The sequence below is a fragment of the Pan troglodytes genome, chromosome 1 (genome assembly GCF_028858775.2).
Source record: "Pan troglodytes isolate AG18354 chromosome 1, NHGRI_mPanTro3-v2.0_pri, whole genome shotgun sequence".
NCBI lineage: Eukaryota > Metazoa > Chordata > Mammalia > Primates > Hominidae > Pan > Pan troglodytes.
In genome coordinates, this window is record NC_072398.2 from 93,166,700 (window position 1) to 93,191,417 (window position 24,718).

General features: G+C 47.2%; 1 protein-coding gene and 1 long non-coding RNA gene across 2 annotated transcripts in view; one reads left to right on the forward strand and one right to left on the reverse strand.

Moving 5' to 3' along the window:
- Window positions 1-12,047, reverse strand: part of LOC107973415 (uncharacterized) — a 14,508-nt gene extending 2,461 nt beyond the window's left edge. Inside the window, exons 1-2 of the long non-coding RNA XR_001715676.3 lie at window positions 11,961-12,047; window positions 8,032-8,136 (exon numbers count right to left, since the gene is read on the reverse strand). This is a non-coding gene — a long non-coding RNA (uncharacterized LOC107973415). The remainder of the gene's footprint in view (window positions 1-8,031; window positions 8,137-11,960) is intronic.
- Window positions 12,048-12,056: 9 nt separating this feature from the next.
- Window positions 12,057-23,978, forward strand: SSR2 (signal sequence receptor subunit 2). The gene is made up of 6 exons (XM_001162990.6): window positions 12,057-12,154; window positions 12,874-13,028; window positions 14,674-14,772; window positions 17,968-18,076; window positions 21,141-21,218; window positions 23,376-23,978. The coding sequence occupies exons 1-6, from the start codon at window positions 12,098-12,100 to the stop codon at window positions 23,484-23,486; spliced, it is 609 nt and encodes a 202-aa protein (XP_001162990.1). The 5' UTR covers window positions 12,057-12,097; the 3' UTR covers window positions 23,487-23,978.
- Window positions 23,979-24,718: the final 740 nt, after the last annotated feature.

Below are 24,718 nucleotides of genomic sequence, written 5' to 3' on the forward strand. Positions count from 1 at the left end.
GAGGGGTGGGAGGGATGCAGGGTGGGGCACTTACACTGGTCAGCTCCTGACTCCCTTGGTAGCCCAAGTCATCAATGAAGCTGTTGATGGATGTCAAGGATACAGCAAATTTGTTAAAGGAGGGATTTTCTTCCCCTGAAGCCCCCCAAGCTTCTTTGATCTCCTAAGGGAGAGGTGGAGAGTCCAATTAAGAGTGGAACAGCCCATAGCTGGGTGTGGTGGTATGCGCCTGTAATCTTAGCTACTCAGGAGGAGTTAGAATCAATCAAACTCAGGAGGTGGAAGTTGCAGTGAACCAAGATCACGCCACTGCACTCCAGCCTGGGTGACAGCATGAGACTCTGTCTCAAAAAAAAAAAAAAAAAAGAATGGAGCAGCCCATATCCTGAGAGTGACACTGTAAAATAAATAAACACCAAGCAGAACTTCAGGAATCACCCTGCCTTTGCTCCTGGCTGTGTCCCATACCCTGCCGGCTTTGAGAGTCGATAAAGTCCCATTCTCTTTCTTTTTTTTTTTTTTTTTCTTTTTTTGAGACGGAGTCTTGCTCTCGCCCAGGCTAGAGTGCAGTGGCACTATCTCGGCTCTCTGCAAGCTCCGCCTCCCAGGTTCACGCCATTCTCCTGCCTCAGCCTCCTGAGTAGCTGGGACTATAGGCACCCGCCACCACGCCCGGCTAATTTTTTGTATTTTTAGTAGAGAGGAGGTTTCACTGTATTAGCCAGGATGGTCTCAATCTCGTGACCTCGTGATCTGCCCGCCTCGGCCTCCCAAAGTGCTGGGATTACAGGCGTGAGCCACCGCGCCCGGCCTGGACCCATTCTCTTTCTTCTTCATTATCATAGAGCTCTATGATCACTAATGACATGAGACTGGCATGTCCCCCTCCCTCCCTCACCACACATTCACAATTCTTTACTCCCGGAGTCCTCACAGAAGTGGTTGTCATAGCAACAGGAGGGTAGGGTCCTGGGCCTATGGGTTCAAGGAGGGCTCCTCTGAAGGATGTGAGAGGCCACATGTGCACATGCATGCACACACACATGCATGCACACACACAGATGCACACGCACACGCACTTGCACACACACACACTCCGTCACTCTTCAGCAAGAGGAGGCTGGGCCTGCTCAACCCCTCCCCCAGCTCCCACCCGGGCTAATAGAAAGGGAGAAGAGGAGACGGTGGTCAAATTCTGAAAATGGGATGAAACCTCAAAAGACATCAAGACAGCAGGTATAGATTCCAGAATCCACCTTGGAATTTGCATGTGTTGGGGAGAAATTTGGCAAGAAGCAGAAAATAGTCCTCCATCCACTTTCAACTTGGGGTGGCCAGGTCTGTCCAAGATTTTCAAGTGATCCCAGGACTTAGAAAGGACCCTTCAGAGTCTGTTTCAGGAGCTTGAGCTCTTTCTGAGCCTTCTCTGCTCCTCTTTCTACTCATCCTCTCAGTAGCCAAAGTTCTTCTATCTACCATGCATTTCTCCTTTTTCTCCATGCTCTCTCTAGGGGAGAAGCTCATTTGGTTTAGTCTAAACTTTATTGGTCAAATACAATGCTGTAATATGCGATTCTTGGTTGGATTCTAGTTTTCTTTTGAAAGTCATAAAGAAGCTAGGCATGGTGGCTCATGCCTGTCATCTCAGCACTTTGGGAGGCTTAGGTGGGCAGATAACCTGAGGTCAGGAGTTCCAGACCAGCCTGGTCAACATGGTGAAACCCCCGTCTCTACAAAAAAATACAAAAATTGGCCGGGGGTGGTGGTAGGCACCTGTAATCCCAGCTACTCAGGAGGCTGAGGCAGAAGAATCCCTTGAACCCGGGAGGTGGAGGTTGCAGTGAGCCAAGATGGCGCCATTGCACTGCAGCCTGGGCAACAAGAGCAAAACTCTATCTAAAAAAAAAAAGGCCATGTGCGGTGGCTCATGCCTGTAATCCCCCCACTTTGGGAGGCCGAGGCTGGCGGATCATGAGGTCAGGAGATCGAGACCATCCTGGCTAACACAGTGAAATCCCGTCTCTACTAAAAATACAAAAAAAATTAGCCGGGTGTGGTGGCGGGCACCTGTAGTCCCAGCTACTCGGGAGGCTGAGGTAGGAGAATGGCGTGAACCCGGGAGGCAGAGGTTGCAGTGAGGCGAGATCGTGCCACTGCACTCCAGCCTGGGGGACAGAGAGTGAGACTCTGTCTCAAAAAAAAAAAAAAAGTATATATGAATGTGTATACAACCAGCCCTCTGTATTTGTGAGTTCCACATCCATAGATTAAACTAACTTCAGATTGGAGGTTATTATTATTATTTTTGAGATGAAGTCCTGCTCCATTGTCCAGGCTGGAGCACAGTGGCAAGATCTTGGCTTGCTGCAACCTCTGCCTCCCAGGTTCAAGCCATTCTCTTGCCTCAGCCTCCCAAGTAGCTGGGATTACATGTTCACACCACCATGCCCGGCTACTTTTTTTGTATTTTTAGTTGAGATGGGATTTTGCCATATTGGCCAGGCTGGTCATGAACTCCTGACCTCAGGTGATCTGCCCACCTTGGCCTCCCAAAGTGATGGGATTACAGGCATGAGCCACCTCACCTGGCCGGAAAATTGTTTTTTTAATTAAAAAAAAAAATAGAGACAGAGTCTCACTATGTTGCCCAGGCTGGTCTTAAACTCCTTGTCTCAAACAATCCTCCTGCCTCTGCCTCCCAAACAGCTGGGATTATAGGCATGAGCCACTGCACCTGGCCCAGAGATTATGTAAAGTGTACGGTAGGCCCAGCGCAGTGGCTCATGCCTGTAATCCCAGCACTTGGGGAGGCCAAGGTGGGTGAATCACTTGAGGTCAGGAGTTTGAGACCAGCCTGGCCAACATGATGAAACCCTGTCTCTACTAAAAATACAAAAATTAGCTGGGCGTGGTGGCGCACGCCTGTAATCCCAGCTACTTGGGAGGCTGAGGCAGGAGAATCGCCTGAACTTGAGAGGCAGAGGTTGTGGTGAGCCCCAGATTACACCACTGCACTCCAGCCTGGGCATCAGAGTGAGACTGCATCTCAAAAAAATAAATAAATAAGTTGGGCGTGGTGGCTCACGCCTGTAATCACAGCACTTTGGGAGGCTGAGATTGGCAGATCACAAGGTCAGGAGATCAAGACCATCCTGGCTAACACGGTGAAACCCTGTCTTTACTTAAAAAAATACAAAAAAAATCAGCTGGGTGTGGTGGCGGGCGCCTTTAGTCCCAGCTACTCGGGAGGCTGAGGCAGGAGAATGGCATGAACCCGGGAGGCGGAGCTTGCAGTGAGCCGAGATCACGCCACTGCACTCCAGCCTGGGCGACAGAGTGAGACTCTGTCTCAGATAAATAAATAAATAAATAAATAAATAAATAAATAAATAGTATATGGTAGGGGCCAGGTGCAATGCTTCATGCCTGTAATCCCAGCACTCTGGAAGGCCAAGGCAGGAGAATCGCTTGAAGAGTTTGAGACTGACCTGGGGCAACATAGTAAGATTCTGCTCTACTTTATTTAGTTATTTATTTATTTTTGAGAGGGAGTTTTGCTTTTGTTGCCCAGGCTGGAGTACAATGGCGTGATCTCAGCTCACTGCAACCTCCACCTCCTGGGTTCAAGCGATTCTCCTGCCTCAGCTTCAAGTAGCTGTAATCCCAGCTACTGTATCCCAGTAGCTGGGAATACAGGTGTGCCCGGCTAATTTCGTATTTTTAGTAGAGACAGGGATTCTCCATGTTGGTCAGGCTGGTCTCAAACTCCCAACCTCAGGTGATCCACCTGCCTCGGCCTCCCAAAGTGCTGGGATTACAGGCATGAGCCACCATGCCCGGCTGCTCTACTTTATTAAACAAAATTATTTAAAAAATTAACAAAAAGAATAAAGTATATGGGAGGATATGCATAGGCTATATGCAAATATTCTGTCATTTTATATAAAGATAATGAGCATCTACAGATTTTGGTATTTGCAATGGTCCTGCAACGAATCCCCTAAGGTTGCCAAAGGACGACTGTACATATACAGTTATGCATCACTTAACCACGGGATACATTCTGAGAAATATGGTGTTAGGTGATGTCGTTGTGTGAACATCATAGAGTGTACTTACAAACCTAGATGGCATGGCCTATTATACACCTTGGCAGTAGTATGGTACAGCCTATTGTTCCTAGGGCACAAACCTATACAGCACATTACTATACTGAATACTGTAGGCAATTGTAACATATGATATTTGTGTATCTAAACATAGAAAAGGTACAGTGAAAATACGGTATCATAATCTGTGTGACCACCACTATATATACAGTCCATTGTTGACCAAAACATCATTATGTGGCACAAGACAGTGTATACATATATTAATTTACATATAGAGTGACAGCAAATGGGCAAAATGTTAGTGACTGATAAATCCAGATGAAAGGCATACAGGTGTTAATTCAACCATTTTTTCAAGTTTCTATAGGTTTGAAGTGTTTCAAAATAAATAATTGTGCGTGGGGCACTGTTCTTGGCTCTGGAATCTGGTGTCCTTTTCCAGCCAAGCCTGACCATTGCAGGGTCAGCAGCAGTGATTTTCTTCTCCCTGCGTGGCTCAGTTATGCTCAGTGACTACTTATGGGGAAGCCATTCCACAAACACGAGGTGTGTCCCTGCCCTGTAGGTACTCACAGTCCAGGGAGGGGAAAGAGCTGGGACAAGTTGTCTGACTACAGCGTGGTGGATGCAGTGGCAGAGCAGGACCACAGCGCAGAGGCTCGCCAACACTGCCAGCGTCCCCTAGTGTCTGGCAGGAGACTGAGTGCACACAGCTCATTGTGGGAAAGAAAAGAGACCCCTTGGTAGCTGGTTGGTAACACACATAGACTCCTGGTCCGGGAGGTAGGATGTGCATGCATGCCTTTTCTCCCAAAGTTGTCTTCCAGAGCCAGCCTAGAGCAGATACCCGGAAGTCCCTTTTCACAAAGGACCCTTGCCTTGTTCTTATCTACTTTGCCACTTTTTTTTTTTTTTTTTAAGATACAGTCTCCCTCTGTCGCCCAGGCTGGAGTGCAGTGGTGCCATCTCGACTCACTGCAACCTCCACCTCCTGGGTTCAAGTGATTCTCCTACCTCAGCCTCCCAAGTAGCTGTGATTACAGGTGCCCGCCACCATGCCCAGCTAATTTTTGTATTTTTATTAAAGACGGAGTTTCACCATGTTAGCCAGGCTGGTCTCGAACTCCTGACCTCAGGGGATCCACCCACCTCAGCCTCTCAATGTGCTGAGATTACAGGTGTGAGCCACCGTGCCCGGCTACTTTCCCGCTTTCAGCTGGAGCCCTACTTCTTCCTGCTGCTGCCTCTTGGGTGAGGTCGAGGAGACCCCTGTTTCTGGCCTCCTCACTGACGTCGCCATTCCATCTTCAGAGTATGATATCTACAACCAAACCAACAAGTCATGCTGTCGCTCTCATCCTGAGAGACTGCCTCTCAGGATGATATGCCCTTATGCTAAAATGGCTCCTCATTACTGGCTGTGAGGCTGAGAGGGAACAAGAGGATGAAGGGGCTGAGACGACACGGACATCCTTCATGTGTGTAGGGGGAAGGGGGAAACCGTGTGCTTTGCATACCTAGAAGCATCTACCTCAGGAAGGTGTCTTCCCTGGGTTCAGACATTCAATGGGGTCAGTCAAGATTTGGAGGTTTTTTGGGGACTCACTGGGAGCTGTCCCACATCCCGTGCCTCAGACCCGAGCTTTCCCAATGATGGAGGAAGAATTGTTTCAGAGAAAAAGCAGAGAAAATGCTTTCTGAGTAGCAAAATGCTGGGCTTTTGCATTTCAAAAGCCAAAGTCCAGACATGTGTCAGAGTACACTAGAGCTGTGCTGTTCCATATACTAGTCACATGTAGCTATTCAAACTTAAACTGAAATGAGTTAAAAAATGAGGCGGGGCATAGTGGCTCATGCCTGCAATCCCAACACTTTGGGAGGCCGAGGTAGGTGGATCGCTTGAGGTCAGGAGTTGGAGACCAGTCTGGCCAACATGGCCAAACCCCGTATCCACCAAAAATACAAAAATTAGCCAGCTGTGGTGACACTGTCTGTAGTCCCAGCTACTCGGGAGGCTGAGGCATGAGAATCACTTGAATCCGGGAGGCGGAGGTTACAGTGAGCCAAGATCGCACCACTGCACTCTGACCTGTGTGACAGAGTGAGACTCTGTCTCAAAAAAATTAAAAATCAATAAAAACAAACAAAAAAGAAATGAGTTAAAATGAAATAAAATTAAAAATTCACTTCCTCAGTCTACCCAGTCACATTTCAAGTGCTCAATAGCCACATGTAGTTGGTGGCTACCATGTTGGACAGTGGAGATATTATAGAATATTTTCATTACCACTGGAAGTTCTACTGGACAGTGTTGCATTAGAAAGTCATGGGATTTTGTCTGTTTTCAGAGAAAGGTAAGGAGATTTGTCTGTTTTGTCCACTGCTATTGCCCTAGGGCCTAGAACAGTGTTTAGCACGTAGGAGGGTAATCAGCAAATCTGTGTTGAATTAATAATAGAGAAGTTAGAGCCAGTTTTCCATCACATCTGCCTCTTTAACCAAGATGGGTACAGTTTGTCCAAATTGGTGAGGCAGGAAAATCACTTGAGCCTAGGAGGTCAAGGCTGCAGTGAGTGATGATTACGCTGCTGCACTCCAGCCTGGGTGACAGAGTGAGAACCTGTCTAAAAAAACAAAAAAAGGTTAAAATGATCAATGTTGTGTTATGGTGTTATGTATATTTAATCACAATAAGAAATTGGCCAGGGCCGGGCACAGTGGCTCACACCCGTAATTCCAGCACTTTGGGAGGCCGAGGTGGGTGGATCACTTGAGGTCAGGAATTAGAGACCAGCCTGGCCAACATGGTGAAATCCCGTCTCTACTAAAAATACAAAACTTAGCCAGGCATGGTGGCATGTGCCTGTTGCCTGTAATCCCAGCTACTGGGGAGGCTGAGGCAGGAGAATCTCATGAACCCGGGAGGCAAAGTTTGCAGTGAGCAGAGATGGCGCATTGCACTTCAGCTTGAGTGAGACTCAGTCTCAAAAAAAAAAAAAAAAAAAAAAAATTGGCCAGGCACAGTGGTTCATGCCTGTAATCCCAGCACTTTGGGAGGCCGAGGCAGGAGAACAGCTTGAGCCGAGGAGTTCAAGATCAAGATCAGCCTGGGCAACAGATGAGACCTCGTCTCTACAAAAAATTTAAAAATTAGTTGGGCGTGGTGGCAAGCACCTGTGGTCCCAGCTACTCAGGAGGCTGAAGTAGGAAGGTTGCTTTAGCCCAGGAGTTCAGGGCTGGAGTGAGCTGTGATCATGCCACTGCTTTCCAGCCTTGGCCACAGAAGGAGACCTTATCTTAAAAACAAAAACATAAAAACAAAACAAAAAAAAAACACAATAAAAAAATCAATGTAGGCTGGGCACGGTGGCTCACACCTGTAATCCCAGCACTTTGGGAGGCCAAGGAGGGAGTATTGCTTGAGTTCAGGAGTTCAAGACCAGCCTGGCCAACATAACAAGACACCATCTCTACAAAAAACAAAAAAATTAGGCATGATGGGGCATGCCTTTACTCCCAGCTACTAGGGAGAAAGGATTGCTTGAGCCCTGGATGTCGAGCCTTATTGAGTCACTGCACTCCAGCCTGGGTGACACAGTGAGACCCTGTCTAAAAAAAAAAAAAAAGAAAAAAAAAAAGGCATGAAACCTGTTATACCATCCTAGGGGCACAACTGACACCACAGGTGGCCTCACACTGGCTCTGTAAACCTCCAATCCTGACACACAATTCCTGCTCATCTAACAAAGTCCTACTCAATCTCTTGGTTTGGAGTCCCCTTGAGGATGGCAGGAAGCATTGGTATTCTTTTGGAGCTCTTTCAACAGAAACACTTCCTTTAGCAATTGACTCAAAATCTGTCTACTCTAGTCAGAATGAATTCCAGTAGGGAGATTGAACAGAGATGATGTGTCCTCACCAGCCCATTCCTTGTCTGAGACTTTCTGATCCACAGTAAGATATGTGAAAGTTCCAGGGGTGAAATGGTCTGTTATCACAGCGTTTTCCCAGGTTCTCTCTAGTTCTAGAGAAAAAAAGAAAAAAATCAATCTATACTAAATCCAAGAGATTTTCTTGACAGACTCACTTTGACATAAGTCACTTTGGTGGATGTTTCCCATCGACTATATCAGGGATGTGCCACCCCACCCAGCTAATTTTGTATTTTCAGTAGAGACAGGTTTTCTCCATGTTGGTCAGGCTGGTGTCAAACTCCTGATCTCAGGTGATCTGCCTGCCTCAGCCTCCCAAAGTGCTGGGATCACAGGCGTGAGCCACCGCACCCGGCCCATGTGTTTTGTTTCCAGACAGGTTGTTGCTCTGTCACCAGGCTGGAGAGTAGTGGTGCAATCATAGCTCCCTGCAGCCTCGAACTCCTGGGCTCAAGCGATGCTTTCACCTCAGCCTCCTGAGTAAGCTGGGGTTACAGGAACATGGCACCATACCTGGCTGCTTAATTTTTTTTGTAGAGACAGGTCTCGCTTTGTTGCCAAGGTTGGTCTCGAACTCCTGGCTTTAAGCAATCCTTCCTTCCAAGGTGCTGGGATTGCAGGTGTGAACCACCTTGCCTGACTGTTTTTGTTTTTTTGAGGAGTGCTTGACACCTCATTTGTCTTTTCATTATGGTTAGGACTATAGGTCATCCTCCTTGAGGGCAGGCACCATATCCTATTTTGTATCTCTCTTTTTTTTGAGATGGAGTCTCACTCTGTCACCCAGGCTGGAGTGAAGTGGCACGATCTCGGCTCACTGCAAACTCCACCTCCCAGGTTCAAGCGATTCTCCTGCCTCAGCCTCCCTAGTAGCTGGGATTACAAGGGTGTGCCACCATGCCCGGCTAATTTTTGTATTTTTCGTAGAGACCGGGTTTCACCATGTTGGTCAGGCTGGTCTCGAACTCCTGACTTCATGATCCACCCACCTCGGCTTTCCAAAGTGCTGGGATTACAGGCATGAGCCACCGTGCCTGGCCCTATTTTGTATCTCTTATAGTCACTATCACAGTGCTTGACACATAACAGGTGCTCAAAAAATGAATGCTAAATGTACTAATGAAGGAACAAGTGACTTGGATGGGATAGAGGCAGGAAAAGGGTCAGTGTATAAGTGGGCAACCCAAAGATGAAGACATTTCTCTTCTGGACCTAGAAGTGGCTACATAGTAAGGTGTCTAAAGAGTGTGTGCTAAAGATACATTGCTTTCAGGTGCAGCAGAGTCTGAGAAACAAGAACACCCACACTGTCCATTTCCGGTCCTGAAGAAATGGCTATAGAAAGCAATATTTGAGCAAACAAGGTGGGTCATAACTATAATCCCAACACTTTGGGAGGCAGAGACGGGTGGATCACTTGAGCCCAGGAGTTAGAGACCAGCCTGAGCAACATGGCAAAACTCCGTCCCTAAAGTAAAAAAAAAAAAAAAAATTACCCAGGCATGGTAGGGCACACCTGTGGTCCCAGCTAATCGGGAGGCTGAAGTAAGAGGATCAGCTGGCCCAGGAGGTTAAGGATGCAGTGAGCCATGTTTGTGCCACTGCACTCAGCCTGGGCAAAGGGTGAGACTCTGTCTAAAAAGAAAAAAAAAGGAAAGAAAGAAAAAGGAAGGAAGGAAGGAATAAAAATTTCTCCAATTGGCTGGGTGTGGTGGCTCACATCTGTAATCCCAGCACTTTGGGAGGCTGAGACGGGCGGACCACAAGGTCAGGAGATCAAGACCATCCTGCCAACATGGTGAAACCCCGTCTCTACTGAAAACACAAATAAATTAACTGGGCATGCTGGCATGTGCCTGTAGTCCCAGCTACTTGGGAGGCTGAGGCAGGAGAATTGCTTGAACCTGGGAGGCGGAGGTTGTAGTGAGCTGAGATAGCACCACTGCACTCCAGCCTGGGCAACACAGTGAGACTCTGTCTCAAAAAACAAAAATTTCTCCAATCAGCAGACGTTTCTTGAGCACTTTCTTTGCCCTTGAAAAAGTGTACACTACAGAAATAGGACCTAATCATTAAGGTACATTTTTCTTTTTCTTTTTTAAGACGGAGTCTTGCTCTGGCACCAGGCTGGAGTGCAGTGGTACGATCTCGGTTCACTGCAACCCCTGCCTCCTGGGTTCAAGTGATTCTCCAACCTCAGCCTCCTGAGTAGCTGGGATTACAGGCATGCGCCACCATACCCAGCTAATTTTTGTATTTTTAGTAGAGACGGGGTTTCACCATGTTGGCCAGGATGGTCTCGATCTCCTAACCTCGTGATCCACCCGCCTCGGCCTCCCAAAGTGCTGGGATTACAGGCATGAGCCACTGTGCCCGGCCTAAGGTACATTTTTCAAGCCAGAAACAATTAGAGGAAAACAAATAAACTGTTGTGCTGTAAAAGAGCAATCAAAGCCAAGGAGGGCTTCCCAGAGAGGACAAGACCAGAACAGGGTCCTGAAGGATTGGCTGGATTTGGATAGGAAAGAGGGGCAGTAGGACATTTCAGGGAAGCCACACACCAAGGCCTGAAGTCAGAGCAGATTGGAGGTTGTATGTAGAGAAGTCATTATTAATTCCTGGACTACTTCCTGTGTGCTCAGGCAAGACACTAAGCAACGGGAAATGGACAACCTTTTCTCAAGAAGCTGCAATCTTGGAGGTGGAGAATGGAAGGACAGATACTAAGGCAGATACAGGCAATGTGTATTATTCTACAAGAATGTAACCCCCAGAAAGTAGAAACCATATCTGTCCTATTTATCACTGTATCTCCAGAACCTACAGCAGCACCAGGAACAAAGTAGGTGCTCAGTAAACGCATATTGAATGCAGGAATGCTACAAGGGAGGTATAGAATAACAGCAATACTGATAATTACCATTTACTGAGCACATACATGTGCCAGGCACTGTACTAAGAGTTTTACATACATCATCTTATTTGATACTCTAACCTTTTGTGAGTGCTATAATTATCTTGTTTTACAGATGTGGGAACCAAGGTGTTATATAAGTAATGCTTGTTCAAGGTTACCTAACCAGTAAGTGACAGAACTGGGATTGAATTCATGACTGCCTAACTTCACAGTTCATCCTCTGAACCTAAGATCTACTGTTCAAAATGCTGTTTTGGGAAGTTTGGCAGCTGATTAAAAAGTGCAGGGAGGCCGGGCGTGGTGGCTCAAGCCTGTAATTCCAGCACTTTGGGAGGCCGAGGTGGGCAGATCACTTGAGGACAGGAGTTTGAGACCAGTCTGGCCAACATGGTGAAACACCGTCTCTACTAAAAGGACAAAAAATTAGCCGGGCAGGTGGCACACTCCTGTAATCCCAGCTACTGGGGAGGCTGAGGCAGGAGAATCGCTTGAACCTGGGAGGCGGAGGTTGCAGTGAGCTGAGATCGCGCCACTGCATTCCACCCTGGGGTACAGAGCAAGACCCTGTCTCAAAAATAAAATAAAATAAATAAAAATAAAAAGTGCAGGAAAGACCTAAGATAGAAAGACTACTAGAGTAAAACCCACATCCAGTAACCAGCAAGAACTGAAGCAGTTATAGTAGGAATGGAGAAAAAAAGATCTACTTTTTTGGCACTTCAAAGGGCTTCTAAATAAAGCTCAGGGCTCGGTGACCTGCTGGATGTAGGGAATGTCTACGTGTCTTGTCTGAGAAAAGAAAAAATACTGGTTGGAATAGCTTTTCTCTAATTCTCTGTTCGACAGTACTAGTTGACATTTTAGATAGATGATCCAAATTTCTAGGTTTGCTAGTTTCCCAAAGCACCTAAGCAGGTGCGGGTCACATACAGTAGTGAAAAATCAGCTTGAAAAGCCCCCCAAAGAGGGCCGAATAAGAAGCCTGGAGAACGCACAAACCTCTTAGGAGCGCTCACAGCCTCAGGCAGGCGGGCACTACAAAGGGAAAGGTGGGGCTTCTCCAAGAACTACAACTCCCACAAGGCATTGGGCGGAACACCACGGTTTCCGGCCAGAGCTTATTTCCGGTCTTTCGGATGCTGACGCTCTCTTCCTGTCTTTGTGGCTCCGGAAAGGCGTTTGGGATGCCAACGGTGAGTCCGGAGGCTTAGGGCGTCCGAACGGGAGAGGCGAGAGCCTCGTGTCCGCGCATCACCCCGTGGCTGGGGGTTAGCTAGGGGAGGGCGGGAAGGGCAGAGGACGCGGTGGCTGGAGGACGTGTAACCTTGCAAGAGGCGGGAGGCGGGGGGCAGAGGTGATTGACCCCCGCCCCCCGCCCGTGGGACCAAGAAAGGGATGTGACAGGCGAGGACGAATGGGACCTCAGGGGCTGGACTGGAGAGTGGGGTACAGGGATGTGAGGAGGACCCCGCGAGTCCGCGGTGGGATCCCAATAGAGCTGTGGCCAAGGAGGAGGGGAGCAGCGGGAAGGCTGTGGGCACTCCTGTGTGAGGGAAAGCTACAGGCTCCTGCAGGTCCGAGATCGGCCGAAATCAGGCACCCCAAGGAAAGCCCTGCTCTGGCCACATGGTGTCCCCTCAGAAGACTCCACCAGCCGGTGGGCATCCCGGGGCTTCTGACAGGAAGAGGGCAGTAGATATATTGGTGCTTGTACCGGTTTTTCGAGGGCTGCAGGGTGAAGATGGTAGGAGAGTCTGGAGAACGGGTCTGCTCTGGTGGCTTATGGACTACTCTGTGGAAGGGCTGCTGCTCTGGTAGCATCGAAGGAGCTTTCTACGGGAGCGCTGTCAAGAGGATTTTGGTGAATTTGACGTACTTGGTTTGATAACTCACTTTGCTTTTTTCTCTAAAGATGAGGCTGCTGTCATTTGTGGTGTTGGCTCTATTTGCTGTCACTCAAGCAGAGGAAGGAGCCAGGCTTTTGGCTTCCAAATCACTGCTGAACAGATACGCCGTGGAGGGACGAGACCTGACCTTGCAGTACAACATCTACAATGTTGGCTCAAGGTAACTCGAGGCCCTGGAGTTACAGATTAAGCCTATTTCTGGATTCTTAGTTTTCAGATGGGAATAGGGAGCATATTGGTGGGTAGTGGTTTCTCTTTGGGACACTTCCAGCATCAGATATATTGAGTGAATGAATACACTTCGGGATCTACTTTTGGAAAGGAGGACATTCTTACCTAAGCTACAAGAAACCATCTTTCACGTTTCGGGTTGGAAGAATTTTAGAGTAGGGAAGTGGCAAGAATTGTGGAAAAACAAGGAGGGAAAGATAAAGACACAGAAAATACACAATCCCTTGTTACCTCAGGGGTTTAAAGTGTCGTATTCCAGCCTGGCATGGTAGCTCACGCCTGTAATCTCAGCACTTTGGGAGGCTGAGGCGGGCGGATTGCTGGAGGTCAGGAGATCGAGACCAGCCTGGCCAACATGGCAAAACCCTGTCACTACTAAAAATACAAAAATTAGCCAGGCGTGGTGGCGGACGCCTGTAGTCCCAGCTACTCGGAAGGCTGAGGCAAAAGAATCGCTTGAACCCGGGAGGCGGAAGTTGCAGTGAGCCGGAGATTGCGCCACTGCACTCCAGCCTGAGCCACAAGACCGAGTCTCCATCTCAAAAAAAAAAAAGTGTAATTTTCCTTCTTTCATTAGCCTAGAGCATTCTTGTTGCCTTTCTTTCATTTTATTCCCTTATAACTTTCTCCTCTGTATTCACTGTGTTCCTCTTCTCCCTCCCTCCACACACATAGGCATGTACATGAAGAAAAATTGAGGCAAGGATGAACTGGGACCTATTGCCTCCTGGATACTTGATTATTTTGGTGCTTCTGAGCAATAGAATCCAGTCCTTGACCTGGATTCTTCAGTGCAACAGAACCAAGTTGCTATATTACTCATATCTTTTGCAATTCTGATTTTTTTGGAGAAGCAGGCAGGTTTGATTGTTTATTGCTTTAATTTAATTTTTTTATTATTATTTTTTTAGATGGAGTATCACTCTGTCACCCAGGCGGGAGTGCAGTGGTGCAGTCTCTGCTCACTGCAACCTCTGCTTCCCAGCTGCAAGTGATCCTCCTGCCTCAGCCTCCCGAGTAGCTGGGATTACAGGCGCATACCACCACGCCTGGCTAATTTTTGTATTTTTAGAGACAGGATTTTTTGTATTTTAGAGACGGAGTTTCACCATGTTGGCCAGGCTGGTCTTGAACTCCTGACCTCAAGAGATCAGCCAGCCTCGGCCTCCCAAAGTGCTAGGATTATAGGTGTGAACCACTGCGCCCGGACTATTGCTTTAATTTTTTTGTTTGTTTGAGACGGAGTCTCGCTCTGTCCCAGGCTGGAGTACAGTGGTGCGATCTTGGCTCACTGCAACCTCCGCCTCCCAGGGTTCAAGCAGTTCTCCTGCCTCAGCCTCCCGAGTAGCTGGGGTTACAGGCGCTCACCACCGCGCCCAGCTAATTTTTGTATTTTTAGTAGAGACAGGGTTTCACCATGTTGGCCAGGCTGGTCTCGAACTCCTGACCTCAGGTGATCTGCCCACCTCGGCCTCCCAAAAGTGCTGGGATTACAGGCGTGAGCCACGGCGCCCGGCCTGCTTTAATTGTATATCCATTACTTACTAACCCTTTTTGTTTCATCCATTTTCTAGTGCTGCATTAGACGTGGAACTATCTGATGATTCCTTCCCTCCAGAAGACTTTGGCATTGTGTCTGGAATGCTCAATGTCAAATGGGACCGGATTGCCCCGTATCCTCTTGGCACTTGGTGATGAAGGGTCGGGGGGCAGGGAGAGCCTTGCCTGCAAAGCAGCAGGGGTACTTCAAATAGGCTGGATATGTGTGGCTGTCCTCCTGTCATCTCTCTGGATAAGATGGAGCAAGAGAGGTTGGTGTAAATTGTGTGAGCATGATTTAGAGTAGACATGAAGAAGGAGGATACTGAAGTTCAGATTATAAGACCCTGAAACAAGCTGGGCACGGTGGCTCATGCCTGTAATCCCAGCATTTTTGGGAGGCCGAGGTGGGTGGATCATGAGGTCAAGAGATTAAGACCATCCTGGCCAACATGGTGAAACCCTGTCTCTATTAAAAATACAAAAATTAGCTGGGCATGATGACGCGCACCTATAGTCTAGCTACTTGGGAGGCTGAGGCAGGAGAATCGCTTGAACCCGGGAGGCGGAGGTTGCAGTGAGCCGAGATCCTGCCACTGCACTGTAGCCTAGGCAACAGAGTGAGACTCTGTGTCAAAAAAAAAAAAAACACCCTGAAACATACTATACTGGGAGGATATAGACACTTAATAAAGATGTTTGTGGCTGGACAAAGGTATTTAAGGTGCTTTTAAAAGAAATTCAGGCCAGGCACAGTGGCTCATGCCTGTAATCCCAGCACTTTGGGAGGCCAAGGTGGGTGGATCACGAGGTCAGGAGTTCGAGACCAGCCTGGCCAAGATAGTGAAACCCCGTCTCTACTAAAAATACAAAAATTAGCCAGGCGCAGTGGTGGGAGCCTGTAATCCCAGCTACTCGGGAGGCTGAGGTAGGAGAATCGCTTGAACCCGGGAGGTGCAGGTTGCAGTGAGCTGAGATCGCGCCACTGCACTCTAGCCTGGGCGACAGCAAGACTCTGTCTCAAAAATAAAAAAAAGAAATTCACTGGGATGCTAGCATGAAGGATCTGGGTGACCTTTTAAAGTCTCTTATTCAGTGAGTCTCTTATTCTAATCTACCAGTTATCTCCTGAGTATTGAATTAGATGGTATTTTTCTTACTGTGAATTAAAGTATATTTAAGCCAGGTGCGGTGGCACATGCCTATAGTCCCAGCTACTTGGGAGATGGAGGTGAGAGGATTGCTAGGACTTGGAAGTTCAAGCCTGCAATGAGCTATGATAGTGCTGCTGTACTCCAGCCTTGGTGACAAAGTGAGACCTAGTCTCTTAAATAATAATTAATTGTATTTTATTAATCTGTTCTTAAGTTGCTATGAAGAATAAGCTGAGACTGGGTAATTTTTAAAAAAAGAGGTTTAATTTGTTCACGGTTCTGCAGGCTGTACAGCAAGCATGGCTGGGGATGCCTCAGGGAACTTATAATGGTAGAAGGCAAAGGGAAAATAGGCACGTCTTACATGTCTGGAGCAGGAGGAAGAGAGTAAGAGGGGAGGTGCTACACACTTTTAAACAACCAGATCTTGTGAGAACTCATATCATTAGAATGGCAAGGGAGAAATCTGCCCCCATGATCCAATCCCCTCCCACCAGGCCCTTCCTCCAACATTGGGGATTACAATTCCACATGAGATTTGGGCAGGGACACAGATCCAAATCATATCAATAATAATTATGTATACATTTTGGTTTATTGGTGAGGGTAAATGTGGTCTTTGTATTTGTTTTTGTTTTGTCTTTTTTTTTTTTTGTATTTTCAATAATTTCCTTCAATTATAGTTAACAAAAGATTTTCTATGAGCTTGGCCAGGCGCGGTGGCTTACGCCTGTAATCCCAGCACTTTGGGAGGCCAAGGCGGGTGGATCACGAGGTCAGGAGATCGAGACCATCCTGGCTAACACACAGTGAAACCCTGTCTCTACTAAAAATACAAAAAAATTAGCCAGGCGTGGTGGCGGGCACCTGTAGTTCCAGCTACTCTGGAGGCTGAGGCAGGAGAATGGTGTGAACCCAGGAGGCAGAGCTTGCAGTGAGCTGAGATCATGCCACTGCACTTCAGCCTGGGCGACAGAGCGAGACTGTCAAAAAAAAAACAAAAAAAAGATTTTCTGTGAGCTTAAGTGACTATAATTTCTTTTAATCATCCAAGAAGAAGCACTGATTGAATGACTGTAATTTTGTTTTTGAGATGGAGTTTCGCTCTTGTCGCTCTTGTCTTGAGTGCAATGGTACAATCTCGGCTCACTGCAACCTCCGGCTCCCGAGTTCAAGCGATTCTCCAGCCTCAGCCTCCAGAGTAGCTGGGATTACAGGCACTCGCCACCATGCCTAGCTAATTTTTGTATTTTTAGTAGAGACGGGGTTTTGCCATGTTGGCCAGGCTGGTCTCGAACTTCTGACCTCAGGTGATCCAACCACTTCAGCCTCCCAAAGTGCTGGGATTACAGGCATGAGCTCCCATGCCTGGCCAAGTGACTATAATTTTTTTATCCGTAACATATATTGCTTTGGAAGTTTACTTCAAAAACCATGACACTGAGTATAACATGGGCCCCTTAAAATTTAGCTGGAAAAAAATACCATACACTTTAGATTTTAAAAAGATGCCTAGGCCCCATATGGTGGCTCATGCCTGTAATCCCAGGACTTTGGGAGGCCAAGGCGGGAGGATCACTTGAACCCAAGATTTTGAGACCAGCCTGGGCAACAAAGTGAGACCCCATCTCTCTCTCTTTTTTTTTAATATTTAAAAAAATCAGTAAATTTTAAAAAGAAGCCTATATATATATATATATATATATTTTTTTTTTTTTTTTTTTTTTTTTTTTTTTTTTGAGGCGGAGTCTTGCTCTGTTACCCAGGCTGGAGTACAGTGGCACAATCTCGGCTCACTCAACCTCCACCTCCCGGGTTCAAGCAGTTCTCCTGCCTCAGCCTCCCGAGTAGCTGGGACTGCAGGTGCACGCTGCCATGCCCAGCTAATTTTTTCGTATTTTATTAGAGACGGGGTTTCACCGTGTTGCCCAGGCTGTTCTCGAACTCCTGAACTCAGCCAATCCGCCCGCCTCGGCCTCCCAAAGTGCTAGGATTACAGGCGTGAGCCACCGCGCCCGACAAAGAAGCCTATATTTTTTCATTCCTGCAGAATATTGCCGGCATGAGATCAGCACGTATTGGCAAATGTTTTGTAAGTGGTGCATTTAGTCCACAGGTTGAAAGGCTGCTACAACTTTAGCTTCATCTCTTTCCGTTCCTTAACTCTTGAGCCAGTGCTAGCAATGTCTCCCACACTGTGGTCCTGCGCCCTCTCAAGGCTGGTTATTTCAACTTCACCTCGGCAACAATTACTTACCTGGCCCAGGAGGATGGGCCCGTTGTGGTGAGTTGCCCAAACCCTTAGCTGGATGGAATTTGGATCTGCCTTCCCTTAAAATCTCTTGTGGTGGGGGTAAGAGGGGGATGAAGAGAGGTTGATTAATAGATACCAAAATACAGTTAGGGCTGGGCGCAGTGGCTCACACCTGTAATCTAGCATTTTTGGAGGCCGAGATGGGCAGATCACCTAAGGTCAGGAGTTCAAGACCAGCCTGGCCAACATGCAGAAGCCCCATCTCTACTACAAATAAAAAAATTAGCTGGGCGTGGTGGCAGGCGCCTCTAATCCCAGCTACTTGGGAGGCTGGAGCAAGAGAATCACTTGAACCCAGGAGGCAGAGGTTGCAGTGAGCCGAGATCACACTACTGCACTTCAGCCTGGGCGACAGAGTGAGACTCCGTCTCAAAAAATATATATATATAGTTAGAAAGAATAAGACCTAGTGTTCGATAGTTTAGTAGGGTGACTATAGTTAACAGTAATCTAATGTATATTTCAAAATAGCCAGATGAGAAGCATTTGAACATTTCCATCATAAAGAAAAGATAAATGCGGCCAGACGTGGTGGCTCACGCCTGTAATCCCAGTACTTTGGGAGGCCAAGGCAGGTGGATTGCTTGAGCCCAGGAGTTGGAGACCAGCCTGGGCAACATGGTGAGACCCCCATTTCAAATAATTAGCCAGGCATGGTGCACGCGCCTGTGATCCCAGGTACTCAGGAGGCTGAGGTGGGAGGATTGCTTGAGCCCCAGAGGTTGAGGCTGCAGTGAGCCATTTTATTGCCACTGCATTCCAGCCTGGGCAACAGAGTGAGACCCTGTCTCAAAAAAAAGATAAATGTTTAAGGTGATGGATATCCATCTAAAAAGTATAGATTGTAAAAACAAAAACCTCTTACAGAAAATTTACACAGTAGCTACTAAATTCTGAGGGAGATAACATTAACCAGACACTTGGTATTGTCCTAAGGAAGTGTGTTTCAAATTAAAGTTCTGGACTAGAGTGATTGAAATGGATGGGAGAGGTGTACCATGGCCTTCCCCTCCTCTTCATTCCTTCTGCCTTCCTTTTCATCTGGAGTGTGTCATTTGCTGCCTACTGATGTCCTTGTCTTTCTGATCTGTCTTCTCTGCCACTGTCAGATTCTTCCCAGTCTCCACTGTTACTCTCTCCTTCCCTTGCTTAGATTGCTCCTGCTTACGGCATCAGGGCTGAGCTTTTCTGCCTCTCACTGCACCCCCCTCCAGTAGTCTAGCTATTTTCTGCCTCCAGCCTTCTCTCCCACTCTGCCCATACAGACCCTACATCCTAATTAGGCCAAGCTACTTCCCATACCTTCTCCCCCAACTCAGTCCTTATTCTTTCCTTTGTGCCTTTGTTCTGTTTGAAGTACCCTTTTCCCTCCACTCCATTATATCTGAAGCCTTCTCAAGACCCAGCTTTGAGCTATGTCTCCTTGTTTTCTGCCTTCAGTTCATATTGCTGTTTGCTATTCATTCTTTTCTTTTTTTCTTTTTTTTTTTTTTGAGACAGAGTCTCACTCTGTCACCGAGGCTGCAGTGCAGTAGCACAATCTTGGCTCACTGCAACCTCCACTTCCCGGGTTCAAGCGATTATCTGCCTCAGCCTCCCGAGTAACTAGGACAACAGGTGTGTGCCACCGTGCCCGGCTACTTTTTTATATTTTTAGTAGAAATGGGGTTTCACCATATTGGCCAAGCTGGTCTCCAACTCCTGACCTGTGATCCGCCCGCCTCGGCCTCCCAAAGTACTGGGATTACAGGCGTGAGCCACCGTGCCCGGCCACTATTCATTCTTTCATAAACATATATTGATTGCATCTAAACTTCAGTAGCACTTATAGTCTATGGCACTTGAACATTTAATCACTGTCTTCAGTAGTTTGTTTCTTATTTATAGATCTTCCTTCTCCCCCCCCCCACCTCCCAATTTAATTATAAACTCCCTGAGGCCAGTAACTCTTAGATTTCTGTTTCCCCATATATGATAGAAACTCAGTAGTAAACAGTCTTTTGATTGATTGATGTAAAGGTCAATAGACATTTATGAAGCCCCTGAAATGTGCCAGACTCTGGGGAATACCAAGAGGATTAATATACTGTCCAAGTCCTCAAAAAGCTTAAGTCATAAATGTATAAAGCCAAATAAATGTATAAATTTATGAAGCCAAAATGTGTGATCCTCCATACCAGTAGGGCTGTAGGCTAATTAGTACACAGTAGGGAAGGGACTTAACACAGTCAACCATAGAATGAAAAGAACTAACATTCATTGCACCTTCTGCATTTTCGTTTTTCATAAACTACATGGAACCATATTCTTCTAAACCTAGCGGTGTTTTCACATCCGGTATCATTTCTGCTTTCAGAACCAACCTCAGGACTCTTTGGTTCTACCTGGTAGTTGATGGGTTAATAGACATAAAATCAAAGGCTTAGCTGCCACTTTGGAATAAAGTTGTTTGCAGTGTGCTCCAAACTCTTGGCTTCCTCTCCAAGACAAAGGAATGTGGACCAGACTCAACCCCTCCTCTAATAATGTACATTTGGGTAGAGCTTTATACTTCATTATATATTTTTGCTATTTCATTTGAGCCTCACATTAACCCTGTGAAGTAGTGGATTTTTGCTGGAGGATTAAGTAAATGATTACCAAGGGTAAGTCATTCCACGCACACCTTGCGCTGTAGAGGGGCCAGTGGTGGTGAGCAACTTCACTCTTTGCAGAGTCTGAGGCTCAGACAGAAGAATTTGGCTTTAATTTCAGTTGCATGCCTGGCCTACCTTGTTTAATATATGTTCTCCATGGGGTATTTCTCAGGTCTTCTGGCTCCTAGGTACTCCTCTTTATAACACACTAAGAGAGAATCATCCAACTCTCTCTAGCCAAAAGCTTTCCCTCATCTTCTTGAAGTTCTCCTGAGCCTTTGGGAACTAAGACTCTAATGCATAGAGTGGGGTTGGTTGGGACTGCCCTTTCTCAGAGTAGATGAGGTAGAACTTCATGAGGTGGACTTGCCTTAATGTCGTTCTTTTCTTCTTTTCAGATTGGCTCTACCAGTGCACCTGGACAGGGAGGAATCCTGGCTCAGCGGGAGTTTGACAGGCGATTCTCCCCTCATTTTGTAAGCTTTCTAGTGTTCTCTCTCATCAGTCCCTTGGTATGAGAATGCCCTTTTGGTTCTGGACCCTCTTGGCTTCCACAGACTTGTTTTGTTGGTTGGTTCTTGCCCTGTCTGTTTTTTGGTGTCTGATATAGATACTCATCAAATAGATTGATTTAGCCACGTCCAGAGATTTTTGGCAATGAGATCACAATTGCCAAAACCATAAAACTGACTTAAGTAGAGTCCCATCTTTGAGTAGATACCCATCTTAAACTCCTGGGTCTATTTTGAGGTTTAAAAAAAAAATCTGATTAGATTCAGAGGGTCATAGATCATTGGGTAGGGTAAGTGGGAACTTTACTGTGGTCTAGTCTAGGAAATAATTTTTTGAAGATGAGCCTGAAGTACTGAATGCTGGAATTCATTCAGTGAATAAGTATGATGTTCCAGATTATGTGCTCATTCTGTGCTCTGCTTTGGGGACACAGTGATGAATAAGACACAGTCCCTTCCATTAAAGATCTTACAGGCTGGCGAGGCACCATGGCTCATGCCTGTAATCCCAGTGCTTTGGGAGGCAGAGGCGAGAGGACCACTTGCGGCCAAGAGTTTGAGGCTGCAGTGAGCCATGATCACACCACTGCACTCTAGCCTGGGTGACACAGCAAAACCCTGCCTCTGAAAATAACAAGATCTTACGAGCTCATAGAGGACTCAAAATAGGTAAATGGGGAGGCTGAGGCAGGGGAATTGCTTGAGCCCGGGATGCGGAGGTTGCAGTGAGCCAAGATCGAGCCACTGCACTCTAGCTGCCTGGACAACAAGAGCGAAACGCTGTCAAAAAAAAAAATGGTAAATGGGGAAAATGCCATGATAGAGGTTATATGCCAGGTGCTGGAGGAGCCTGCAGCAGGAACATCTAATGAGGGGACTTTCTGGAGGAGGTAAGGAAGGGCAGGCACTTGAGGAGAGAGAGCAGCCGAGATTGAGAAAAGCATGGTGTGATTCAGGAATGGCAAGTAGTTTATCAAGGCTGAAGGGCAGAATGTGAGGTGGAGGAATGGAAAAGAGGGGGCCTGAAGTGTAAACAAGGGTTAGATCATAGGTGGCTTGACTGTCGGGCAAGACCAGGGCATCTCCATTCTCAAAAATTGTCTGGAACAGAAGCTTCTCTTCCAGTCTGGTTTGGGTCAGGTGAGTCCTTTGGTTTCACAGCTTGAAAGATTGGTCTTTAGAGAGCCATTCTATATCAGGATTGGTCAGAGAGGAACCTTCTTGCCTAAAGTTCTGCTTAAAATTTGTGCTGAGTTAGGCCTGGTGGTGTGTACCTATAATCTCTGCTGGAGGATCGCTTGAACCCAGGAGTTTGAGGCTGCAGTGAGCTATGATTGCGCCACTGCACTCCAACCTGAGCAACAGAGTGAGACTCTATCTCTAAAAAAATAAAATAAAAATTAAGAAAATTTAGGCAGGGTGTTGTGGCTCACACCTGTAATTCCAGCACTTTGGGAGGTCAAGGCAGGAGAATCACTTGAGCCCAGGAGTTTGAGACCAGCTTGGGCAACATAGTGATATTTTGCCTCTACAAAAAATAAAAAAAAAAAATTAGCCAGGTGTGGTGGTACGCCCCTGTGATCCTAGCTACTCAGGAGGCTGAAGTGGGAGGATCACTTAAGCCCAGGAGATCAAGGCTGCGGTGAGCCGTGACCGTGCCACTCCACTCCAGCCTGGGCAACAGAGCAAGACCTTGTATCGGCCGGGCGCGGTGGCTCATGCCTGTAATCCCAGCACTTTGGGAGGCCGAGGTGGGCAGATCATAAGGTCAGGAGTTCAAGACCAGCCTGACCAACATGGTGAAACCCAGTCTCTACTAAAGATACAAAAATTAGCCAGGTGTGGTGGCATGCGCCTGTAATCCCAGCTACCGGGGAGGCTGAGGCAGGAAAATCATTTGAACCCTGGAGGCGGAGGTTGCAGTGAGCTGAGAATGCGCCACTGCATACCAGCCTAGGTGACAGGGCGAGACTCCGTCTCAAAAAAAAAAACTAAGACTTTGTATCAAAAATAAATAAATTTGGGCTAGACTGCTCCCTTTCTCATTGGACTCATATTTTCCCTGGCTTCTCCTGTGCCCTAATCCAGACTTCTAAGCAAGGTCTTTGTTTTCCTTTACAGCTGGACTGGGCAGCCTTTGGGGTCATGACCCTTCCCTCCATCGGCATCCCCCTGCTATTGTGGTACTCCAGCAAGAGGAAATATGACACTCCCAAAACGAAGAAGAACTGATTGGGGCTTCCACAGCCCTCCTCTCCCAAGAAATCCAGGCTCCTCTCCCAAGAAATCCAGGTGCTTTCCAGACTCCAAAGAGTATCTTAAATGCAATCTCTTCTCTCTTAGCCCTTGGCCACTTTCTCCTGGATCCTGCCCTGCTCTCAGCCATAGTGAAGGACCAGGCCTAGGAGTCTGCGAGAGCCTCCTTGGTTCCATCGTGAAGCCATAAACAGGAATGCCTTTGGCAATAGCCTTGAGCCTAGAGGGCCCTCTGATGCCCCACTGAGGTGCTGTTGGTTTATTGCTGGCAATGTGAATTCTCTCAGGGGTCTAGGAGGGGCATTTTGGAGACTGCCTGACACCACCCCTATCCCCTGCCTCCCCCTCTCAGAAGAGGGTGGAAGATGAAATGAAAGCTATGGGACTCTTGGAGGATACCCAGTGTCTATTCTGGGTTAGAGAAGTGCTTACTAAGGGGTTTTCTAATAAAAACAAATGCCACATTGACTTGTTTGTTTTCTTAGCCCCCGGGTGAACACAGGTGATTATTGGAACTCAGTCTTTGCCCAGACCCCTGGGCAAGCGAGCTGGGTTCTGGCCTTGCTGCAGGGGTTGTGGGTGGGTCCTGTTCCCATGGAGATATCTGCCCTTTTGAATCTTGTGCTTCCATCCCTTATTTTCCTCTGATTGTTGTTCTCATCAGTCACCACCTATTGCCGTACACCTTCCTTGCCAGGCAGCTCCTCTTCACAGCTGGAGAATGTAGGATGGGGAAAGATGGTCTGCAGAGGAACAGCTATTCTCATCCCCTTAGATCTCATCTGATTTATTGACTCAGTATTTGTTTTTTTTGTGGTTTTTTTTTTTTTTTTTTTTTTTTTTTTGAGATGGAATCTCGCTCTGTCACCTAGTGGTGAACACCCGTGCCTGGCAACTGAGTGTTCTTGAAAAGCTATCTCTCATGCCTGACTTCTAGCCCTTTCTCGTTAAGAACTAGCTTTTTGGCCAGGTGCGGTGGCTCATGCCTGTAATCCCAGCACTTTGGGAGGCCGAGGTGGGCGGATCACAAGGTCAGGAGATCGAGACCATCCTGGCCAACGTGGTGAAACCCTGTCTTTACTAAAAGTACAAAAAATTAGCTGGGCGCAGTGGCATGGGCCTGTAGTCCCAGCAGATTGTGCCACTGCACTCCAGCCTGGTGACAGAGCGAGACTCTGTTTCAAAAGAAAAAAAAAAAAAAAGAACTA